Raw genomic sequence first — 21,171 nt, 5'->3', positions numbered from 1 at the left:
AAATGTTCCTTCATGTGTTGAGAAAAATCTTCTTAAGTTAAATAAACAATTTAAAAATCCTCTCGAATTATCTGGAAAATGCTAATGTTAATATAGAAGATGCTCTTTTACAATTACATCTGTATGCCTACACAGCACCTCTGACAGTAGGCTAACATATCAAAATATAAATAAAAAACATTCAGTATTTGTGACTGGACACAATGAGAGGGCCACTAATTATACATCAAACCCAAATTCATCTTTTGTTTGAGAGTTAATGCTGAAAGGAAAAACACAGTGTGCTACAATTACACTGGATGGCAATTTAAACTGCAATACTCAACCCCCCACTAGACACACACACACACACACACACACACACACACACTCGTCTCATTCCTTCACTCAGAGAACACTGTGCTCTGTGGTTGCCATAGTAATCCCAAAGCCAATAACAGTCCTAAACCTTTCCTCCCTGAAGTCGAGAAGCCGGGAATGAAAATTCCCCCCAATCAAATTTGCCCTACAGAGTATAAGGTTTTCACTGCTGCTGCCACGTGACACCCATAGCCTGCACCCATTCCCAGACACCCAGCCTACCTTGTGTTTACCCCATCCTCCACCCAACTCGGGAGAAGACAGCATTATAAATCAATTTACAAGCTGTGAGAGGCATCCGGCAGAGGATGGAAATGAACAATGGCAGATGAAGGATATTGGAAAACATTTTCTTGCCGCCACAGTGAGCGGGTGTAGGCTGTGGCGTCGTCTCATGTGCAGCTGGCACAGGAAACCTAATAGTATTTTTGCGTGTGCGTGCGTGTGAGTGAGGAATTTAGGGACGGCGGGGATGAGGAGAGAGGAAGAGGATCTGTACAGTATGAGTCTGTTGCTTGTGTGGTATCCTGAATAATAAATAGTGGAAATGTTCAGTCATAGCAGGCAAAGTTGTTTGAGGTAACTCAATAATTGTTGAATGAAGTGGTGGAGAAGGGGACAGAAAGATTAGCTGTCAGTAAGTGCGTGTGCTGTGGGTTCTGTGAATCTACTGAGTTGATTGATTTGGAGATTTTCACCTTATGTGACCACTACAAGTTCAAAGGGTGAATGTATTCATCAGTGAGTGCAGAGTTTCCAGCACCTGTCTGTCTCACAGGGTCAGACCACAACTTTCCAATCTGTTGTTAAAATCAAATTAAAATAAGTAATAATAATAAATTTTTAGCTATGCTAGAAGCTTAGCAATGTCAGTCAGTCCATGAGACCCATATGCAGGCCCTGCCTAAAACAGACACCTGTACATGGTCCATACCCGCACCTTTCAACTAGGGCTGCTCCATATGGTAAAAAAAAAAGCGATTATTTTGACAGATACTGCAATTGCAATATGATAATTTTTCCAATCACAATTTGAATTATCACTGAAAAAAACAATTAAAATCATGATGATGTTATATTTGTCTGTACAAACAAACCTCTTAAATCTGGTTCTCCAGATTTTTTGGTCAGGGAATCTCTACAGTACTTCATCATAATGCTGTTTTGACACACATTTTTACCTTCTTATGATTTGCATATTGCACTTGGCCATACTGCGAAAATACTGCAATTAACTGTGCAGCACTAATTTCAACCTGACCGAACTACCTGCAAGCTAATGCTAATTTATTCTTATTTCTTATCCAACACCAACCACCAGCATAACATTACTGGCAATACACACATTGTAGTCAACATGTAGCTAGCTAACACTACTTTATCTCAAAACAATACATTATCTGCCTTAACTTACCTGTTAGTAGATCAACTTTACCTTTTCCTCATATATTGAGCAGATAAACTTCTTTCCCAGCTGAATTTGACAACCGCCCAACCGTCCAAACGTTAATAATCCAGAAAAAGCAAGATGGCCGATGCTCCTACAGAGTTTTTATCCGCTCTCACATTAAGGTCACAATGTTTCCACAATGCGACGGCCTCCATTGAATCATCTGGGATTTTACAAAACTCCTCTTTTGCAAATTCTGCAAGCCATAGAGACAATGAGAGATTGAGGTTAGGTTGCTGGACACTAGTGGAGACAATACAAGCGCTGTATGATGTGCTAAAAACCTCATATTGCAATTCTTGCGACAGATATTGGTTGTGATATGATTTGCAGTTAGTGCATTAATGATCATTTTTGCATCACACATTTAATTTTCACTGAAAAAACAATTAAAATCATGATGATGTGATATTTTTTGGGGGGGTATCTACAAACATGTTCTCTTAAATCTGGGGAACAAGATTTGTAGGTCAGGGAGTCTCTGCAGAACTAGAATAGTTCATCATAATGCTGTTTTGTCTCACATTTTGCCTCCTGCAGTTGGCATATTGCACTTGGCCATACTGCGATTTCGATAATATTACGATTAATTGTGCAGCCCTAGTCCAGACTAAAATACCATGACAACTAGGGTTAGATGGATCGCCATGAAATGTGTTACACATTCATATTCTTCTCAGAATTAAATTTGAATAGTAACATTTATAAGACGCTGAAGATGGTAAACATTACACTTGCTTAATGTTAGCATTCTCTTTGAAGCATTCAAAGCATGCTAATGTTAGCACTTAGCTCAAAGCACAGCTGATTTTGAAATATAGTCTCATAAAGCCTCTAGGATGGCTGTAGAATGTAGTTTTAACACTTGGTGGTTGGTGAAACAGCCTGTAAACACATTAATGTTTATTTGTAGTCATGTTTGTTGCCGCCTGATAAAAGTCCAATATTCACTCTCCTGTTTTGGTCTCCACCAACTCTGGAGAAAAAATATCTGGTTCTAATGTCTGTCGTTTGGTGCTGAGCTGCAAGCGTAAAGTGGGTTTATCCATGCTTTTATCCTGAAAACAGCTGTGCGCTGAAGCTTGAAACAATATTGATATAAGCAGTGAGAGTGAACCAACATTTATTAACATTGTAGACCTTAAAAACTAAAACAATGAAATGAAAGGCGCTAAAACCTCCCTCAGAGCTGAAGGGAACTGCAGACAGACAAGCAACCAACGTCAGATTATACATTTGAACTAATGTTATCATGAAAATATCAATTAGTGTAGCTTTAATGATGCTTCAAAAAAATCAAATAAGCATGCAGAGGAATAGAAATGTGACATTGGCAGCGGTTATTACCGGTTTGTCCCTGGTGTGTAACAGCTCCTGTCTCCTCCCTCCTCCCACACACTTCCTCTCTAAACAGGCAGCTCCAGGACTGACTCCACCCTGAGGATAATGGTGATGGTCCAGTATTTTTACCCTGCCAATTAAAGACAGTATGGTAGAGATGAGATATTTAATATCTCTGTTTTTGGGCGCTGTTGATGCTATAGGTAGAAGGGGGACAGCAGTTGAGAAAGACGGGGGGTTGAAAACTCTGCTGGATATGGGATTTTAAGTGGGAGGACATCATTAACAAGACTCGGTGTCTGAGGGAGCAAGAGTGTCACATTACTGTGGTAAAATCAAGTAATTAGAAAGACAGAAAGGACAGAGGCAGACACAGCCAGAGATGAGGGAAGGCGAAGAGCGAGGTGGTGACACTCTACTGACCCAAAATGTTGGGAATTTACTCAAAGTCAGAGGAGAGCCGTGATGGGAATGAGGACGTTTCCATCTTGTCAGTCACAAGCACCTTTTCCTCTCTTATTCATGATGTGCAGATGAAATGTGTGTCTCCCAACCTGCTGAGCACAACAGGGTCGAATCAAGATTTTTATATCTCTTATTGTATGATCATGCTCACTAATCAAATCTTCCCAGTCATCACGAGGACAGAAATGGGTGTTGAACAGTTATTGATGAGAACTTGATTGATCTGTAAAAAACAATGATTTTCTTCTTAATATCAACACACTTACAGTTCAGTCTGTTGAGACTCTTAAAGTCTTTTATTTTGGTACGAAAACATTATTAGTGACCACTTGAATAAGTTAATAAAGGCGTCCAGTGACAGTATAGGTGAGCAGCAGTTTGCAAACAAAGCTGCCAGTGATACAATCTATTAAAAAAATGTTTCCTTTAAGGCCGAGGTATTCAATCCCCGGGTGAAATTGATTTTAACATTACTTTTTATGAGGTGCAATAAAATCACCTAATTTACTCTCCATTAATTAATTTGCACCATCTGTTGTTCCCAGCAACAAGAGAGTGCCTGTTTATATCCGTTTAATTGTTTTATACCTGCTTTAATTTGTTTTTACTTATTGCTATCACTTATTGTTTTTTTTACTGGTATTGCATGTTACTATTAATGTTGAGTGGTTGAGTATTTATGTCTGCTTGTTTAATGCTGAAAGCAAATGTTCCATTTACCTGCATCTCCTAACAGCTTCAGAGACACAAGACAGAGCTGAACAGTATCGTTGTTGTTGTTGTTGTTGTTGTACAGGAAACATCGGCAGCAGATGACCAATGGAAAGTGGCATAATGCAGTTAGTTAATTACCTGCTTATATTTATACAAAAACAAATAAACATACTTGTTTTGTTTGGAATTTCTCCAAAATAAAAAGGGAATTTATAATAAATGAAGTAACTAGCTTCATTTTTCATTCTGGATTTGATTTCATACCCGTAGTTTTATATTAGATTATACTGTATATTCATTGCAGTGGCTCTGTACAAAACTCCATAAGTTTTAAAAGCAAAGAGTTTCAGAAAGTAAAAGGAAGAAAATGCTGGAAAAGGAGTTCCAGGGGATTTTAAGTAAAAGTTGTAGCTCTACGTGCACAATATGGAGCACAAATGATCAACCAGTATTAACTTATCACATATTGGTAAAGTCTTGGCAGCTGCTGTATATAAAGAAATGCCAACAATGAACACTATTGTTTATTTCTATTTGACCCTCCGTTTTCTTCATTGGAACATATACTGGTTTTGTATAGTTATTTATGATGATTTATTTCTAGTAAAGTGTATTGTGTTGTATTTACTGTCACATATTTGATAATAAAGTGTATTATCAATATTCAGCCTCATGACATATTTTTATCACAAATCTTTGAAACAAATGTGAGTAAATTAGTGAGTCCTTATCAAAAATGTTGATGTATGTATCTCGATAATGTCACCCTTTTATGAGCGAATAAAAACATCCTTGATTTTATCTTTGTGACAGTAATTTTTCAAACAGTCCAGTGTGTTTTGGTTTATATTTTCGGCAGCTTATTGAAGACCATTTAAAAATTGGAAAACAACAGTATTGACCAATGCATCAGATTTCTTATTGGCCTACATCTGTCGGGCTGTATACACATGTCAGACCTTCAGTTCTGACTCCCTCATTGTCTGTGAGCACCAACATGCAATATTAATGCTTTAAAATACGTGCACAGATTAACTGTAAATCAATAACGACAAAAGCAGAGATGCTGTGGAACTTTTCCTTTAATTAAAGTACTTCACACCCATTAACACAGTAAGTAACCAGAGGACAGCTGTCAGTGGTTGTAGCATCACAGTAAAAAAAAGTAGGCCAGACGCACAACGAGAACAGCAACAGCACATGGAAACCAGCTTCCATTGTTTATCTAAGCCTGGAAATAAACTAAAGATTTCGGTGTCAAGTAACGGACCGGCACTTTTCAGTTTCATTTTTCATAGAGAACCTGTCAAGACAGGAAGACTTGAGAGACGCTACAGCATATATACAGTTTATCAAAACAGCTTAAGGAATAAAAAGTGACTATCAATGAAATAAAACATCCAACTGGCTCCCGCCGCTCTCAGTCTCTCACACACGCAGGCACTGACGCTCTCCTCAGTTCTCATTTTAAATGTTATCAGTCAAGCCTCTGCACCTTGTACCTAATTAAACAGCTATTGAGTGCAGAGATATGAGGACTGATTTCCTCCACAACAACAGGCGGAGGGATAATGGGAAAGTTAATTCTTCTGTAGATCAGATAAAGGTTGGCATTTTTTAACCACACAATCAGTGTGACTCTGGGGACAGCAATGTCTGTCGGTTCAACACTTGAAATATCTTATGATCTTGAAAATGTTTTGATAAATACCGAATGAACTGTCATAATATTTGGTATATTCATAGTCCTCAGAGGGAGAATCCAGTTAAGTTTAGAGCTCGACTGACATTTTATCTAGCGCCACCGACAGGTCAAAATGTTAACCTTTTTTTGATCACTGTGCTGGTTGCCAATAGTTTCAGCACCTTGCGCCCCATTAAAACCACAACTTGCCACTCTGACATTTCAGTTTGTGTACAGATTAAACAAATGAAATATAATGTAGGTTATTAATTACTCAGCTTCAGAGATGCTGGTAGGCGTGTTATTTCCACGCACAGGCCAGCTGTTTCCTCCTGTTTTCCATCTTTACACTAAGCTAATATAATCCCTGCCTGGCTCTAGCTCAATATTTAATTTACAGATATGAGAGTGCTATCAATCCTCTCATCTTACTCTTGGCATGACATTTTCTCAAAATGTCAAATCAGCTACACTTTAAGATTAATGCTAACATGCTAATAGTAGCAGGAGACTATCTTAGATAAAAGTAGAGCTGAGCCTGAGAAGCTGAACAGAGGAACCTTTTTTTGATGAATTATGTAGCAACAACAAGGCCTTTGACACATATTTCATTCCCCACTAGTGAGAATCAAATTTGTTTTGAAGCCTCCATCAAGGCTAGTGTCTAGTTAAACTTATTAGAGCATCTACATAATTTGACAAAAAAAGTACAAGTACTGTTTAAATAGAGGATTTTAGGATGCTTTGTCTTTTCAGAAAGTTAAGGGGAACAAAGACAAGGTACTGTCCATTTTTTCCAAGTGGGCTTATCAGGACTTATCACCTCTCAGCATTGTCCAATATAAGACATGCGTTGAGCCTCCAGCTCAGCTCAAACTCTACCACAAGAGCAGCACAAAGTGTACAAAGCTTTGTGCTGCTGTGTTGTCAAATGTGACATATTAAAGCCTACACTCTTGTCTTCGGTTTCTGCCTTTTCTGGAACCATTCGGAGACAGGAAGTGAAACATGGGTCCAAAATGGGTTTCTTATCAAATATCTATTGTGGATTTTGGTAAGCTTGTGGCATAGAAAGAAAGTTAAAGACAAACTTTTTAAGTATAACAGTTTTTTTTTTAACCTCTTATCAAGGTAAGACTTGGGTAAGACTATCTGTTTAAGCTACAATAGATATTCCTTTAGATATATTTACAGATAAGGTTGTTCTACTCAGACATGTGACCGAACTTTTCACCATTTGCAGCTACGAGCCTGTGACGAGGCCAGATAACGGCAACTAAGCCTGGCCAGGCAGAAGCAGTCGCATAACTGTTTATTGTTTATCTCCCTGCATTTCAATTCTATTAAATGATAAGCCACATGAAAACAGTCAAAACTATTAATTATAAAAAAAATAAGACTCAGTTGGACGATTTGCGGAATACGTCACCCATATTTCAGGGGTATCATCATCATAAACATTTGTTTCGGCAGCAAATCCTCATCTACAATCAGAACACAAGTCAACCCACCACTAAACAATAAGAATCCACTGACGTTTAGTACCGACACTACTTAAGTATGTTAGTCATGCTAGAAGAAACCTCAGAAAGGGTTTGGTAACAACAAGTTGAGTATAATTTAGGAAGTTTGAGTAGAAAATACAATAACTCTACGAGCAGGCACTGTATGTTTGCAACAGGGATTACAACAGATCACCCGAGTTTCACACCATAACAACCAGCAGTGTCACTGTATATAAAGTATATAGACCATATCAATAGCAGTGCTACAAGTGAGCTACAAACACCAGTTGAAAGTAATTCTCACAGAATTAAACTGAAGCTTTGGGGCAGTGTGTGAGAAACCTCAGTAATTTGCATCACTCTGATGTCTCTGACTTCTTTTCTGTCTGTAGTTGCTCTCCTCTGTCGAGCACTCGAGGCTGCAATCACATGCAATTTCTTCTAATTCATCAGATGGACAGCAGAGTACATCGAGGATGTTCATGTCAAAACACATAACATAGTTTTCCTCGTTGCCGTGTTTTCCTCATTTCTTTCTTGACATTTCTGCCTCCTCCCCCGGGCTTCATTAACATTGAAACAGACATAATTAAAATGCCTCTCATCAGCACTTCTCACTCGCTGGTGCATAATTGGCATTTCACTGACAATCGTAGAAACTAGTACATATGTAGTTATATACAGTACAAATCCAGCACACGTTTCGAGTCATTTCAAACCAATCAAAAACATTTTTACAAAATACTACATGTTGTACATAGAAAATGAACAATTTTGGACAAAATGTCATGCTAATCAAAACACACTCACACTCACACACACACACACATACACATATAGTAAGGCTTTAGGGCTTCATAAAACTTTGAGCATGTCATGCAAACACCAGGATGTCACTGACATATTCATGCCATGCAACTGGTACTCGCCAGTGCTCTGTTCTTCTCATATGAGACATTTAATACATTTACATGCACACAAGTATTTTTCTGTATTTTACTGGTTGCATAAATTGACGAGTGTTAAATTCTGTTTACATGACAGACGCATTTAATTTGACTTTTAATAATCACGTTTCTGGTGCCACTGCTGTCAAAATTGATCAAAACGCAGTTAAATCACAATAAAGCACTTTGTCACTGCCACTTCTATTAAAGTAATTTATAAAATGCTATCCATCAGATGCTACTTTAGAAAAAAAATGTTGGGAGAGAAGATTTTGACTGACTCATCTTAGTGACTGAACATTTTAGAAAATGGAAAATAGAGTGGAAAGAAATTTTAAACGTCTAAAAGATCTTTATGTGTCTAAAAAAGGTGATCGTCCCTGCTGCTGTGTTTTTGGTGTGCAGAATAACACCAAGGTATCGCCGACTGATCTGAATTGAGAGAGAAGATGTTGGTCGGATCTATTTGGCAGGAGCCCGTTGCCTAGTTGCAAAAGATTTAATCAAGGTGCCCACACTGGATGAGGCGTGCGTGACAGTCTGCAGCTGGAGCGTCCACACAGGCTGAAGAGATTTCATCAACCAGACAGAAATAAAATGCATATCAAATATACGAAGGAATTTTCTCATATATCCTGCAAACATTTCTTCCTTATAGCTCCACATTCATTAACTCAGTGAGTCAGTTAAAGACTTGGCTATTAAAGACCAGGTACCTCACACTGCATACATTCTGTCTATAATTGAGTTTTGAAACTTAACTTTCATAAAATAAGTGAAGAAATCCTCGAGTGCACTAAGAATATTTCAACCTTTCTGTTGGAACAATAGAAATCAACTTGTTTCAAGAGCGTCTGAATGTGTCACTAGAATCAATAAAAATTCTAATTTCACTTTCACCTTACTTGACATACATTGTTTTGCATAAGAACGAGGTTCAAATATTCTTACTGCACAGACAACTTTTGTAAATTTGTCTCAAGAAAAATAAACTTTAAAGATACTCTGTGGAGATTTTTTTTAATGATTGTAAAAGTAGGTCCCCATTTTGTTTGTGTCGTGCAGTCGTGCTGCAGTTCACATCTTGCTGCTTGTTTCACACTATTCTGCTGATCAACAGTTGGTTTAACACTCCAACAAATGTAACAATGTGCCAACAAAGGCAGTCAGGAAGAAGAACGCTAGCAAGTGAACACTGACGTAAAGAATGCAGGATCTATAATATTTTCAAATTTCGTCTTATGAGGAAGGTTCGACTCACACAGTGGATTTTGGTAAGACACACTGAATGTAAACTCAACATTTGTTTACTAGGTCACCTTTAACTTTACTAAATTTACAAAACTTTGAGATTTTTGCAGCACTTATACGTTACTGGGATATTAACTGTTACTAAGAACTGTTAATAATTACATAATGAGATTATGCAATCACAGGATTAGTCTTACTTGCATTACTAATCACATTACAATTCTATTTTCGATGTGCATGTAAATGTGTCTATTGTGACTGCTCTATTTGTCCCTTGCCTTCCCCTGTAGGAGGTGGGCCATGGCAACTGGGATCAAAGGGTCATTTGCACATCAGGATGTAGTGCCACTTCAAAGCTCGCACTGATTCACAAAAACATCTTTGTGCCGAACACATGATGTAGCTAAAGCAGAATCACATCCTGTGCTGCTGTGGATATCTGTCACATTACAATAATAAAAAACCGCCACGCATGGCGAACACAATGCAGGCAAGGACAGTGAGACAGGCTGATGCACAGGTGTCGTCCAACCTTTGAACCAGACCTGGCTGAGGAAGTTGGCTGGGAGATACGTCCAGAAAAGAAAAAAAAACCTTTCATCTGTTGAATTCATCTGTTGCTGTCGAGCCCGGCTTGGTTTAATGAGCATTCAACCAGGCAGGCCTCGACCACCACAAATCCTTCATCCGTCCATCAAGTGATTCATTTTCTGAGCTTGGTGTTTCTTTTTTTAGATCTCAAAAGAAAGCCTCCCTCCTTCTAGGAATATGTTTCACTTACTGGAAACCCTTTGTTGTCCCCTCCCTTTATTGTAGTTCGCCTTTTTCATCTATTGGAATAAAAAGAGCCGTTTGTATAGAAACCAGTGCAAACATCTAATTAAAGTTTCAATCAGCATCCTTGTTTTTTTTGCCCCCTGTGGCTTTAAAGCCCTGAAAGCAGCTTTGTTAGAGGCACCTCCCGCTCTCCCAGCAGATTGTCCCTCTTGAGGCTGGTGCCCTTGTTCACCACCTTGAACTTCACTGACAGGTTCTTCACCTGAACCGAGCTTATTGAGTCAAAGAAGAAGTCCTCGTTGAAGACCGGGTTGCGGCTGTTCTTGATAATGTTGCTCCTTTGCTTCTGCAGCTTGCCCGGGTTCAAGTAGACGGACACACAGCAGTTGATGCTCTTGATGTCAAAGTGCTTGTCGTAAAGACTCTCCGCAGCCAGAATGCGGATGAGCAGGCGGGAGGTGCTGGAGTCGTAGTTGGCGCTGATCCTCAGCGACCCGCCTTTGTGCAGGTTGATGGTGTGCTCCCGGTGGAGCCCGTGGTCTGACCCCCCAGCACCTCCGTGGAAGGAGGGCACATGGAGCCTTCGCTGGATATTGGGGCTGGGCTCGGCCGAGCTGCACTCGTCGGTGGAGAGGGAACTGTGGCGAGCGAACGTCCTCTTGGCTTTCACGACTTTGGCCTGCGTCTCATGGGTGAAGATCTTGAGCAGGGAGGCAGAGCGGGAGAGCAGGGGGGAGCTGAAAGGAGAGGACTCAGCGGAGGAGCAGGTATCACTTTCCCCGCCGCTGAAGTATCGATAAGGATTCATGTGAGAGGTGTTGAAGTCAGCTGGATTCAGATGGTTTCCCCCATCGCTGCTTTTCCCCTTTCTCTGGGTGTTCGGGGAGGTGATGGGACTGGTGTGCTCGCAGTGGAAGAGTGACTCTTTGCGGCGAGTGTGGGGGCTTTCCTTCAGGGTTGCAAAGCCATAAGGTGTGTGAGTCTTGGGGATGTAAGGCAGGGACATCGCCGTCTGCGACTGGGGGTCTGCATTGGTGTCTCCAGCCACAACATCATCAGCACTCTCGATCTGTATGATGTGACGGTTTGCCACTCTCAGCAAGTTCTTGGTGTCTCCTGCAATCTTGGCTACCAGCCGTGGACTTCTTGGGCTGCTGATCTTCTTTCCACTGCCAATGGTTTGCTCTGAAGTTGAGGGTTGCAGTCCCTCTTTGGGCTTCAGGCTAGGAATCTCAGGTTCTGGAGGGGTGCTCACTAGCTTTGGCGGGATGAAAAAGTCTGGGATCTTATCTGGGGTGAGGACGTTGCTGTAAGACGGCGTGGCGCCTTTTTTGTCTCCGTTCTCCCCCTGTCGCAGCACGCCAGTCTCCACCGACCCGCGGATCTTATCCAGAACCCACATGGTCCCACAAGGCAGTGGGATGTGTGGGTGTGTGGTGTAGATGCAGTCAGGTGTGTCTGTAATTAATAACACACAGGGGAGGATGCAAATGATCAGAGGACGGTTTCTCCACAGGGACCAGAGAGATAAAAATAACACCAAGGTGTTGAAGCTCTGATGTGCAGTCTACGAGGAAACCTCAAGTATTTAAAAGATCAGGACTTAATAAACAGTAAATATTGCAATTGAATCTGAGCTTAACTTTTGGAGCTATTGACTCGCTTCAAAAAGGCTTCCTTTGAAGAACCGCAGTTCATTTACAAGGCTTATTACATTTCAGGGAAGAGGAACTAACAGCCAACACGTCTCAATAGGCTGCAATGTTAAGTCTTTGAACGGACAGATGATACAAAATCAACCAGAGTTCAACTTTATTACAATATTTACAACAGGCGAAACAGAAGCATAATTGTTTTTAGGCAACAGAGTGGCTTCATTGATTGGTGTAAATATAGACAATCTAGTAAGAGATTAACAACAAGAAAGGGAATACTTCACTGTTCTGTTTTAAATGGCTTTACTATTAATCGACGTTGTATTAACATATATGACATATTTCTGCCCCCTCCTCCTGCTACAACTAAGAACCGTTTATGTGCATTTTATTCGTTAAACAGTGAAAATTCACATTTGATTCTGATTATTAGATTTACTAAACCCCCCCCCCCAGATTAAACAATATTAATATTCCTAAAATAAATTATCTAACAACAGATTGTCTTTCAGCTCCTTTAGATTATTTGGATTTATTTAAACAAAAGAAAAAAATATTCTATAAAAGTTACAAACGAATATTCAGTTCAACAGGTGCTAGGAGGCTTCCTCAAATTGCGCACCGGTGCGTTTTCCAAATCCTCAAACATCCAATGCCTTCATGGGGTTAACGCACTCTTCCTGTCTGCAGAAATGTATAAATAATATACTTACAGCACTAAAGCAAAGCACTCGTTCCTCTCCGTCCACTTGCTCCGTCAGTAACAGGTGTTTCCTCCTCGGGTGAATCCTGTGCGCTGCGCGGCGCTGCTCTGCACCCTCAGACAGTCTCCGCTCCAGAGCTCCTGTCATGCGTTTTTATAGACGGCACAGGGCAGCAGCTGACCAATAAGATCAAACTGTGCCTTTCCCAACAGGACCCACTGGAAAACACACTGGTTACATATCAGAGGCAAAGGAATCTTACAGGTGGGTTGAACATTTTTAACCAGCGCAGTCTGAACTCATCACCATCAGGATGTTTTATGGGGATATCTGCGCAGTTTCCAAGTGTGCTCCAAGTGTACTTTGTCACATAACCTATAAAATAAGAGTAAGGATACCACAGTCTGCTTTATTCATTGTGTTTTCTTTCCCCAGGAATAGAAACAGTTTAATTGTTTTCACTGATGCATTTCAATATGGCTCTCTGTCGAAGAGCCTCAGAAGAGTCACATTTGTTCTTGTTTCTTTCCACTAGCACAGAGCTTTTGTGTCTCAGTAATTCATTGTATATAATAAGACTCTGGTTATTTGAGCAGGAAAAGCACATGCAGGTGAGAAAGACAATGCTGTGTTGTGCACATGCACCTGTGTGCTGTGTGGTTTAATTCAATTTACAGCTTTTTTTCCTTCTTCCCTTTTTTGTCTGTCTTTCTTCGGGTTTAAACCAACTGATCGGTTTCCCTGGAAACTTTGCTATGGCAACAAATACATTTGTCTGTCTAAAATAGGAAGGGGCCCCACTGATTTCATTGATCTGCAGGACAAAAAGCACTTTATTTGTCCAGATTGCTTGGTTTTGAGTCAAGTGTCGTGTAAGCCCTGGACTGAGAGGGGTAGAGCCTCTGCTTTATCAGAGGTCAGTTGCATAGAGCCAATAACATCCCTGCATTGACTTGAGAGGAAGGAATTTAGAAATGTAAATGTCAGCTGCTGTGAGTGTGCCGCAACAAAAGCTTTACAAACAGCTGATTAACAGACATTTAATGTGAATAGCCCTGGAATAGGTGTCAGCTCTGCCTGCCTCTGCCTCACTCAGATGGAAAATGAGATGAGCTTGATTGTTCTGGATCCAGATGCCCTTCTTGTCACAGCTAATTGGGAGCTCGCAGAGGAAAACGAGCAGAGCTTTACAGTAAATGAGATCTTGGGTTCAACTTCTAATTCCAACCTCCTTTAAAAACACATGAAAACTTGTTAGTATCAAGGTATTTCTCTATATATTATATCTATTTATTAAATATTCTTGCTCAAATACAGAAATATGTCAAAGAAACTGTGTTTGTAGGACTACTTCTCATGTGCAAGCTTGAGAAAATGTAAAAGGTAACAAATTAATGTACATTTATTTTGAAAATAACATATTAAAAGTTTTTAAATTATTTAATGATCTGTTATGGCCACATTCTAGACTAATTAATAGGTTCAAGTTCAACTAAAAAAAGACATTTAGAAAAATGTCTGAAGAAAAGAATAAATTAATTTATTGGATATTTCTATTTAATGTGTTACTAATGTTCCATTATAATGATTTTTAGTTCAAATATATTCATTTGGAGGCTTTTCCAAGCAAATGCTGATACAGGTGATTGTTTGTGATTAAATCAGCATATATTTCTGCCACCCTTTTGCCTTCCAATGAATATTTCTCTACATCTGCCTCTGAGCTCACTCAGATGTATGGATATTTGCTCTCAGACACATAAGACTTCTGTAACTAATACATTCAATTTGTAAGGTTTGTCAACTGACAGTCAAGCAAGGTGCATACAGAATGCATATAACATTTATCAGCCCACATACAAACATATCTATGTCTGTTTGCACACGCACAGGTGCAAATATGCAGTGACAACCCAGATCTAGAGAGGAGGATAAACCTTCAACATAACATCCTTCACCAGGTTGTGAAAGGGAACCCGGTCCTGATGGTTCAACCTGTAGTGGCGAGGACCCACATCACGTCAACCTCAGTCTGGCATGTAAAGCATGTCAGCTATTCCACCTCTGAGTGGAGATAATTACACGTCTTGCTTTCTGAGGTCCTCTCGGAGGTCATTGTCTGATGTAATCAACCTGTAAAAAGAGCCACTTACCATATAGATTGCAGAGCCCAATTTAAACCCTCACCCACTGCTGTCTGTCATCTGAAGCCAGCAGAGAGGCAGGCAGTGCTCACTCAGCACCCAGCAGACACTCAACCTGTTACACTTATCAAGCAAAACGTGTTTTAAAAGGTTTCAGTGCTGAATCAGTTGTAGTTATGCAATTCAGAACTACCCCAAGACTAGTCGGTTTATTCTCGGTGCAACTGGTCATCATTTTGATTATTCCACTAATTATATTGTTAAGTAATTGTTTGAGAGCTCATCACAATTTTCTAGAACCCAAAGTGACAAATTCAAATAGATTTTCTTGTAATACAAAACAGATAAAAACACATGGATGAACACTGATATTGGGGCTGTATTAGATGTTTGCACATTTTGATTAGAAATTATGTAGATATTTAATAATTTAGTGTAAATTCTCTGCATCAGTGCTTTAAAACCTCGTTTGTTATGTCCCTGTGTGTCAACAACAATCTACATGTAAATATTTAATAAAAATGATCACAGACAACTATAGAAAAGAAGTTGTAAAGTTTGAATGTTTAAGCTTTCTTACATAATTTCTTAAATGATTTAGTTCTATAAGTTGACTAATCAGTGTTTTAAAACTTTATTACAAACCTTGAAGTGTTATTATAAACACGAGAGACCTTATAAGTACGATAAATATAAAAAGAACATCTGAAAGTTTATCAAAATATAAACCATATCTGCTGAGGAACAGCTGAATGTCATACCACTTCATGCTCACACTGTTAACAGCTTCCTTTACGAAATAATGAGATCGGTACACAAGCGTCTGAGGAGGACAGACAACAGAAAAGGTTAATGTGTCTGTTCTGCTCTCATTAAGGGGCCGAACCCTATGTCTATGTCTGTCTAACACTGAAGCTATTACAAAGTACTAAAAGTGTTCTTCCTCAGTGAATAATACACAACAGCTCCAGCGTGTTGCCTTTTCTCTCCATGGACGGACAGACGTACCAACACATAGGCAGCGACTAATGCAATTATATGTGGAAAAAAGCAGCTGAGGGAGTCAACCCACAGAGTGTTCCACCACCATCTTCCCTGCTGACGTCCAATTGACTTCCTGGAAAGATACGAAGGAGGAGTTGTGGTCGTGTACACAGAAATTAGGCTGAACAGAAGCTGCACAAAAGCCCTGCAGGAGGTGTAGTGTTCCTCCAGGTTTGCTCACTTGTTTCTTTTTTACTGTGTGTGTGTGTGTGTCTGCATTGACTCTTAGCACATATGGTCACTCATTATGGCCGACACGTCATAGGGTCCATTTTTACCCCACTCTCTCTTATTGTTGCCATCCATTTTTTCTCCTTCCTGCCAACCCGCTTCCTCACAACTTCTGTTGCCTTGGAGACATCTGATATCCTGACATATGAATCAATCCCCCCACCTCCCCCCTCCCTCTCTAACCACCTCTCTATTCTCCTCATCTCATCTCACATGTCTTCACCCCTCCGGTCTGTTACAGTTCACCCGGTTCACTCATTCCTCGGGACGTCCAGCTATCCACAGGTCACCAAGGGCTCTGACTCAGTCTAGTCATTGGGAGTCTGGAGAAGCCAGCTGGAGTAACACATGTGACTCAGTGCGGGTTGTAACATCTGGCTCTGATCCAGGAGTGAGGTTTATACCCTGCAGTTTAAGCAGAGTGTTATCCTTTACAGACAAAAAACACTGCTTGAAAGAAAACCACAGAGAGGGAAGCAATTCTGCAAATGCCAGGACCATTTGAGTGTCTTGCTCGTTCTGGTCCGCTGAACTGGCATTTGGATTGGACACACGCAGGGCAAAAGGTCAGACCTGTCACCACAGGAAACAAATTTGATGGACACGGCAGCAAAGATGGTATATCTCTGTTGGGGGATACTGATGGGATGACCTGGGAGCGGAGGGATGTGTTGGTAAAGGGCTGCAAACAGAAAGGAAAGACTACACATAGAGCTGGCCTGAAACGCCAACATACAATATGTTGATCTACAATTTTCAAACAAACAATCAGGTGAAACTTCACTTTAAGGAGTTTCACAGATTGATGCTTTTCATTTTCCAGCAGCAGATTACAGGCAGCCATAGGTGAGTCAATTTTACCGGGATGAAATAAGAAAGTGGAGATAATAAACCATATAACTCATGTGCAGGGGGCAGCATATAACGACACAGCATATGAGTTATACTGGCAGTAGTTACAGAGTCGCACTGGGAGATGAGAAATGTGGAAATGACCAGAGGATGCTTTGGCACATTGATATAAGAGGGTGAAATATATGGCCCATATTACTGTCTGTGTCTGTATTTTTAAGCAGAATGGCAGCGCCCCCGACTGGAGAACACAGGCAGGACAGCATTGTGGCTACAGCTTGTGGCGCTGATTGAAGAATCACAGAAGTTTGAGCTGAGAAAAAAAAGAAAAATACACATTTTTATTGATTGATAATATTGGAAAGAAATGTTACTATAAAATCCTACTCATGTTTTGACCTCTTAAATCTATTATCTTTGTGGTCACTGATGCTTTCAGACTAGCTGCTCAAATGTAACAAGAAACAAGCTGTTGCTGCCCCCTAGAGGCACAAAGCAGTCAGGAAAATAATAAAAGCACATAGTTTGTGTGTTCAGCATCAGGAAGTCTCCACCACCCAGATCACAAGGGCGACTGCAGGGTACAGATCTAATCATCACACAGTCTGAACACACCAAACCAAACTGTATTTCACAGTAATAAGTGATTTGATCTATTAGAGCCAAGGTAAAACATACACACATACAATCCCCTGGAAGCAGTTAATAATATGAGCTCATTTAGTCTCCATTAAAAAAAAGGTTAGTGGTGTTTGTATGGTTACTCAAGTAAGAACAAACACAGTCTTACCTCAGTTTCCTTGCATCACATTGACTCTTAAAAGCACCTGTAAGAAAAGACACAGCGACAGGAACCTTCATTACTTTCTTGAAAATAGCTGCGTTGTCCAATAAGACTAAAAGCAAGTGAAACAAAACATCCCTTTTGAACGCTGACGAGAGAATTCATTGAGCATCTCACAGGTTTTTAATCAGAGGATGTGTCACATTTCAAAGGCAGGAAAATACGAGGAGAGTTGAAGGCCTATAAGGTTGGAAGGATCTATTTAATAATCTAACAGCCTATTGAAAGTGTTATATTTGAAGCCAAGCAGACACAGTATGATGCAATTAGGAAAGATATAAGGAAGCGTGGGAAATCATCTGCGGCCTCAGACGCTAGATAATGAGATGTTCTGAAGTTTCCTCACATGTATGATTTGTTTGTTTATTATATCGTTAAACTGTTCGGGGCTCATTAGATCAGCTTTTAGATAACTGCTGTAATAATGTTGCTTGCAATATCTCTTCGGTACACAATGTGATCAATCAATAAAAACATAGTTACTGCAGTCGTCGGGTTACTCCAGTTGCTAATGACACTCTACTATCCCACTTAAACAGAGACAGAAACTGGCTGGTGGTTTGGTTTGACAAGAGTCAATGGAAACCATAATGCAATAAACCGGCTAGTAGTCAGTATGACATAAAAAGACAAACCTGTCTCCTACAGTATGTAAACAGTATCAGAGCACAGGCTTTTCACAATTGTTGTGAGGCTTTTAAGTTTCCATATTTTAGCCCATACTGGTGATCTGATTTGTGTCGTCTCGTGCCATTGAGTGCATTAAAGCACCATTCTTATTCTAAAAAGACTAAGAGTCTACAGCCATGCTAGCAGCTCTATGAGGCTGTAACTAAATGCTAATATGCTCCCATTGCCAATGCAAACATGTTGATGTAATGCTAACATCTTATTTTAGTATGTTAGATTGCTAACATTTGCTAATTATCTCTAAATCCCAAGTACAGCTGAGGCTGATGGGAATATTACAATATTACATTGTTTGGTATTTGGTCATGAAACTATATTGTTGACAGCACGAGATGAGAAGTCAGAGCTATCATGATTCATCCTGAGGGGAACTAGAAGTTTCTGTATCAGATTTCATGGTAATCCATCCAATAGTTGTTGAGACATTTCACCTAAAACCACATGGCGATCAGCAGGTAGCATTAGATCCACTAGTTGTTGAGATAATTCAGTCTGGACCAACGTGGTGAACAGACCCGACTCTGCCATCCATAGAGCTACACCGCTAGCATGGCTCGTAAGACAATGGTGTGATCGATGGGTAGATCATGGGATGCAAACATGGACAAAAGAGCAAACTTGAGGCACTCACGTGTAGAGGAGCAGAGTAATGTGGAATTTTAATTTAAGTAAGGATATAATACCAAAGTCTGAACTCCTGAGCCATGTAACCAATAAAGGCAAAACTCCACATAGCTCTTGATCCTCTATGCATGAATGTGTATGACCTTTGCTCTTTGATCCATTTCACTACATGTAAAAAAGAAAAAAAGGCACAGAGATGATTTTATCTCATGAAACGCAGGGCTGAAATAACGAGTTCAGCAAGGAGGAATGGACAGACCTCAAGAGAACATACATAAATGTCTTACCGTCCAAGACTTAACATTTCCTAGAGTGGAGAAGAGAACAGAAGACAAGAAACATTCAGAAAAGTAATCCTAAATTCCCACTTGTAGGGGATAAAAGCATGGAAAGCATCAGGAAATCCTTTAAAGTCTCCACCACCCTCTGAGTCTAGGAGGGTGACTACTGGGTACACATCTCATCATGCACTTTCCTCACACTGTAGCTCCACTAAAAGGTTTAAAAAAAACCCAACAGCCAATAAATGAAAGTGAAAAAGGAAGGACACGAGTCTTACCTCTCAGAGCTAGCCCTGAGTTTCATTCAAATTTCATTCACTCGCCATTTCAGTGTCTATAAGAGAACACAGAAGAGAGAGAAACCAATGAGATCATCAAAATGATCAAACCATCTATCCCAGATTCCAATAAAAAAAAACAAATCAATATCTAATAAAGATCTTTATTTCAGATTTTAAATAGATTTACAAACCATAAGAAAAAAAGAAAACATAAACAAGAAAAAACAAAAAAAAAAAACAAAAAAAAAAACATCAAGTGATCGTCAAATATCCACATGTGCATATCAAGGTAGAGATTGTAAACAGTCCTTTGAAGCCAAAAAGTGAGACTCCCCAGGGTCAGGTTCACTCTGTTGGAAAAGGATGTTTGTTTGTTGGTTGGTAGTCGTTTTTTTATTTTTTTATTTATTTTCCTGAGGTTCTTCTGTAATTAATTGCTGGGTTTTTTTCCCCCTCAGTGATGCTGCCACCAATCAGAGCTCAGAGAACTGGGGGACGAGTGGGGAGGAGAAGACGATAACAAAACAACAACAGTAGTTTGACAAAAATGAAATCCCATTCACCCTAAAACATCCAAACAGAGGGGAGAGGATCATCAATAGGCTGTGTAATGGACATCGGGCAATTATCGATTATTGATGGCTCATTTCTGAGCATTCGGGGCTTGATAGAAGGCTGGAGTAATTACTGTGTGGAGTGTGTCAATTTGGTTCTGCAGAACTTTTCTGCCGTATGATATTTCGTGTACAATAAGTTGGCAAATTGATTCATTCTTGCATGAACAATCCTGGGTTTTTAACAATCAGGTCGATAATCGTAGCACTTAATACGTATAAGATAGAAAACATTGCAGCTCACACCACAATTTGGAAACGAAAGATTACATCAAAACAGTAAAAGAAGCCCTCCCCCCCCAAAAAATGGACAACCCTCAGCCCATTCACAATGCAACAGTTTTAGATAAAATTGAGTAGAGGACCTTTGTCCCTGGACACAATCCTGACCCCTTATAGCAGATCTAAAACCACAAACACATCATAACAGCATGCTAGTGAAGAACCACATTCTCCTGTTCATGCTCAAAGGTCAACCCTATCTCCCCATGCCTTCCCTAATTCTGCGCTTTTTCTCCACACTTCTCAGCACATCTTCTAAAGCGATCGGCGGATATTAACGGAAACATGGTTACAGCGGCGTTGAGAATCATCTGAAATACTGCTGGATGTTGGTGATGTGTCTTGAGTGTGCAACGGAGCACTCCTGGCAGTGAGGAGGAACCACAGGGCCTGTTGACAGTGCAGACTGAGGACAACCCCCCCCCCCCCCC

General features: G+C 40.0%; 2 protein-coding genes across 4 annotated transcripts in view; both read right to left on the bottom strand.

The window, feature by feature from the left end:
• Positions 1 to 327: 327 nt before the first annotated feature.
• The window catches only part of cdc34a (cell division cycle 34 homolog (S. cerevisiae) a), a 34,685-nt gene continuing 13,841 nt past the window's right edge, over positions 328 to 21,171 (bottom strand). For all 3 annotated transcript variants that reach the window (XM_035652975.1, XM_035652977.1, XM_035652976.1), the window contains exon 6: positions 328 to 369. The gene's annotated coding sequence lies outside the window, so the exon portion shown is untranslated. The remainder of the gene's footprint in view (positions 370 to 21,171) is intronic.
• LOC118321593 (C2 calcium-dependent domain-containing protein 4C) lies at positions 5,412 to 12,971 on the bottom strand. The gene is made up of 2 exons (XM_035652974.1): positions 12,863 to 12,971; positions 5,412 to 11,952 (listed from the first exon to the last, which is right to left on the bottom strand). The coding sequence occupies exon 2, from the start codon at positions 11,894 to 11,896 to the stop codon at positions 10,643 to 10,645; it is 1,254 nt and encodes a 417-aa protein (XP_035508867.1). The 5' UTR covers positions 11,897 to 11,952; positions 12,863 to 12,971; the 3' UTR covers positions 5,412 to 10,642.

Source organism: Morone saxatilis, unplaced genomic scaffold, assembly GCF_004916995.1.
Source record: "Morone saxatilis isolate NCDOM2014 unplaced genomic scaffold, NCSU_SB_2.0 Contig12, whole genome shotgun sequence".
NCBI classification, from domain to species: Eukaryota; Metazoa; Chordata; class Actinopteri; family Moronidae; genus Morone; species Morone saxatilis.
This window is presented reverse-complemented; position numbering and strand designations above follow the sequence as displayed.